Below are 1,108 nucleotides of genomic sequence, written 5' to 3' on the forward strand. Positions count from 1 at the left end.
GCAGGGTGACGGCCATGTGGGAGGACAGCAGCGGGCAGATGTTCCACGCCCACTGGTTCTGCCCCGGCTCGGACACGGTGCTGGGGGCCACGTCGGACCCGCTGGAGCTGTTCCTGGTGGACGAGTGCGAGGACATGCAGCTCTCCTACATCCACGGCAAGGTCACCGTCGTCTACAAGGCGCCCTCGGAGAGCTGGTCCCTGGAGGTGGGCGATGAGCCGGGGGGGCCCCGTCCCGGCGTCCCGGTCCGGCGGGAAGCGCGGCCGATCCCGGTGATCCCTCCCTGCCGGCAGGGCGGGCTGGACATGGAGATCAGGATGGCGGAGGACGACGGCAGGACCTACTTCTACCAGATGTGGTACGACCAGGAGTACGCCCGCTTCGAGACGCCGCCCACCAGCCAGCCCAGCGAGGACAACAAGTACAAGTGAGGGAATCCCGGGCACGGGGAACCCCGGGATCTTCCCTCCCACCCCTTTCCCACCCCTTTCCCGCCCTCTCCCGCAGGTTCTGCATGAGCTGCGCGCGCCTGGACGAGGTGAGGCACAAGGAGATCCCCAAGGTGGCCGAGCCCCTGGAGGAGGTGGACGGGAAGATGTTCTACGCCGTGGCCACCAAGAACGGCGTCCGGTACCGCGTGGGCGACGGCGTCTACCTCCTGCCCGACGCCTTCTCCTTCAGGTGGGTGTCCCAGGAGGGGCTTTTATTGGGGGGGGAGTGGGATTTTGGGAGCAGGACGTGGGGTTTTTGGGCTGTGAATGGGGCGGCCGAGACCCGAAATTCCCAAAGTTTGGGTTAAAAGTGGAGGCGTTGCTGTAAAAATGGAGGTGTTCCTGTAAAAATGGAGGTGTTCCTGTAAAGGTGGAGGTGTTCCTATAAAAATGGAGGTGTTCTTGTAAAGGTGGAGGTGTTCCTGTAAAAATGGAGGTGCTCCTATAAAGATTAAGGTGTTCTTATAAAAATGAAGGTGTTCCTATAAAAACAAAGGTGCTCCTATAATAATGAGGGTGTTCCTATAAAAAATTAGGGTGTTCTTATAAAAACAAAGGTGTTCCTATAAAAATGGAGATGTTCCTATAAAAATGATGGTGTTCCTATAAAAGTGAGG

General features: G+C 58.1%; 1 protein-coding gene across 1 annotated transcript in view; it reads left to right on the plus strand.

Moving 5' to 3' along the window:
- Nucleotides 1–7: 7 nt before the first annotated feature.
- LOC108644053 (DNA (cytosine-5)-methyltransferase 1-like) overlaps nt 8–1,108 on the plus strand; it is a 5,892-nt gene continuing 4,791 nt past the window's right edge. The window contains exons 1-3 of the mRNA XM_029959622.1: nt 8–206; nt 294–427; nt 508–685. Of these exons, the coding sequence (XP_029815482.1) occupies nt 15–206; nt 294–427; nt 508–685 (504 nt within the window). The 5' untranslated portion in view covers nt 8–14. The remainder of the gene's footprint in view (nt 207–293; nt 428–507; nt 686–1,108) is intronic.

Source organism: Manacus vitellinus, unplaced genomic scaffold (genome assembly GCF_001715985.3).
Source record: "Manacus vitellinus isolate BGI_N305 unplaced genomic scaffold, ASM171598v3 scaffold_214_pilon, whole genome shotgun sequence".
Lineage (NCBI taxonomy): Eukaryota > Metazoa > Chordata > Aves > Passeriformes > Pipridae > Manacus > Manacus vitellinus.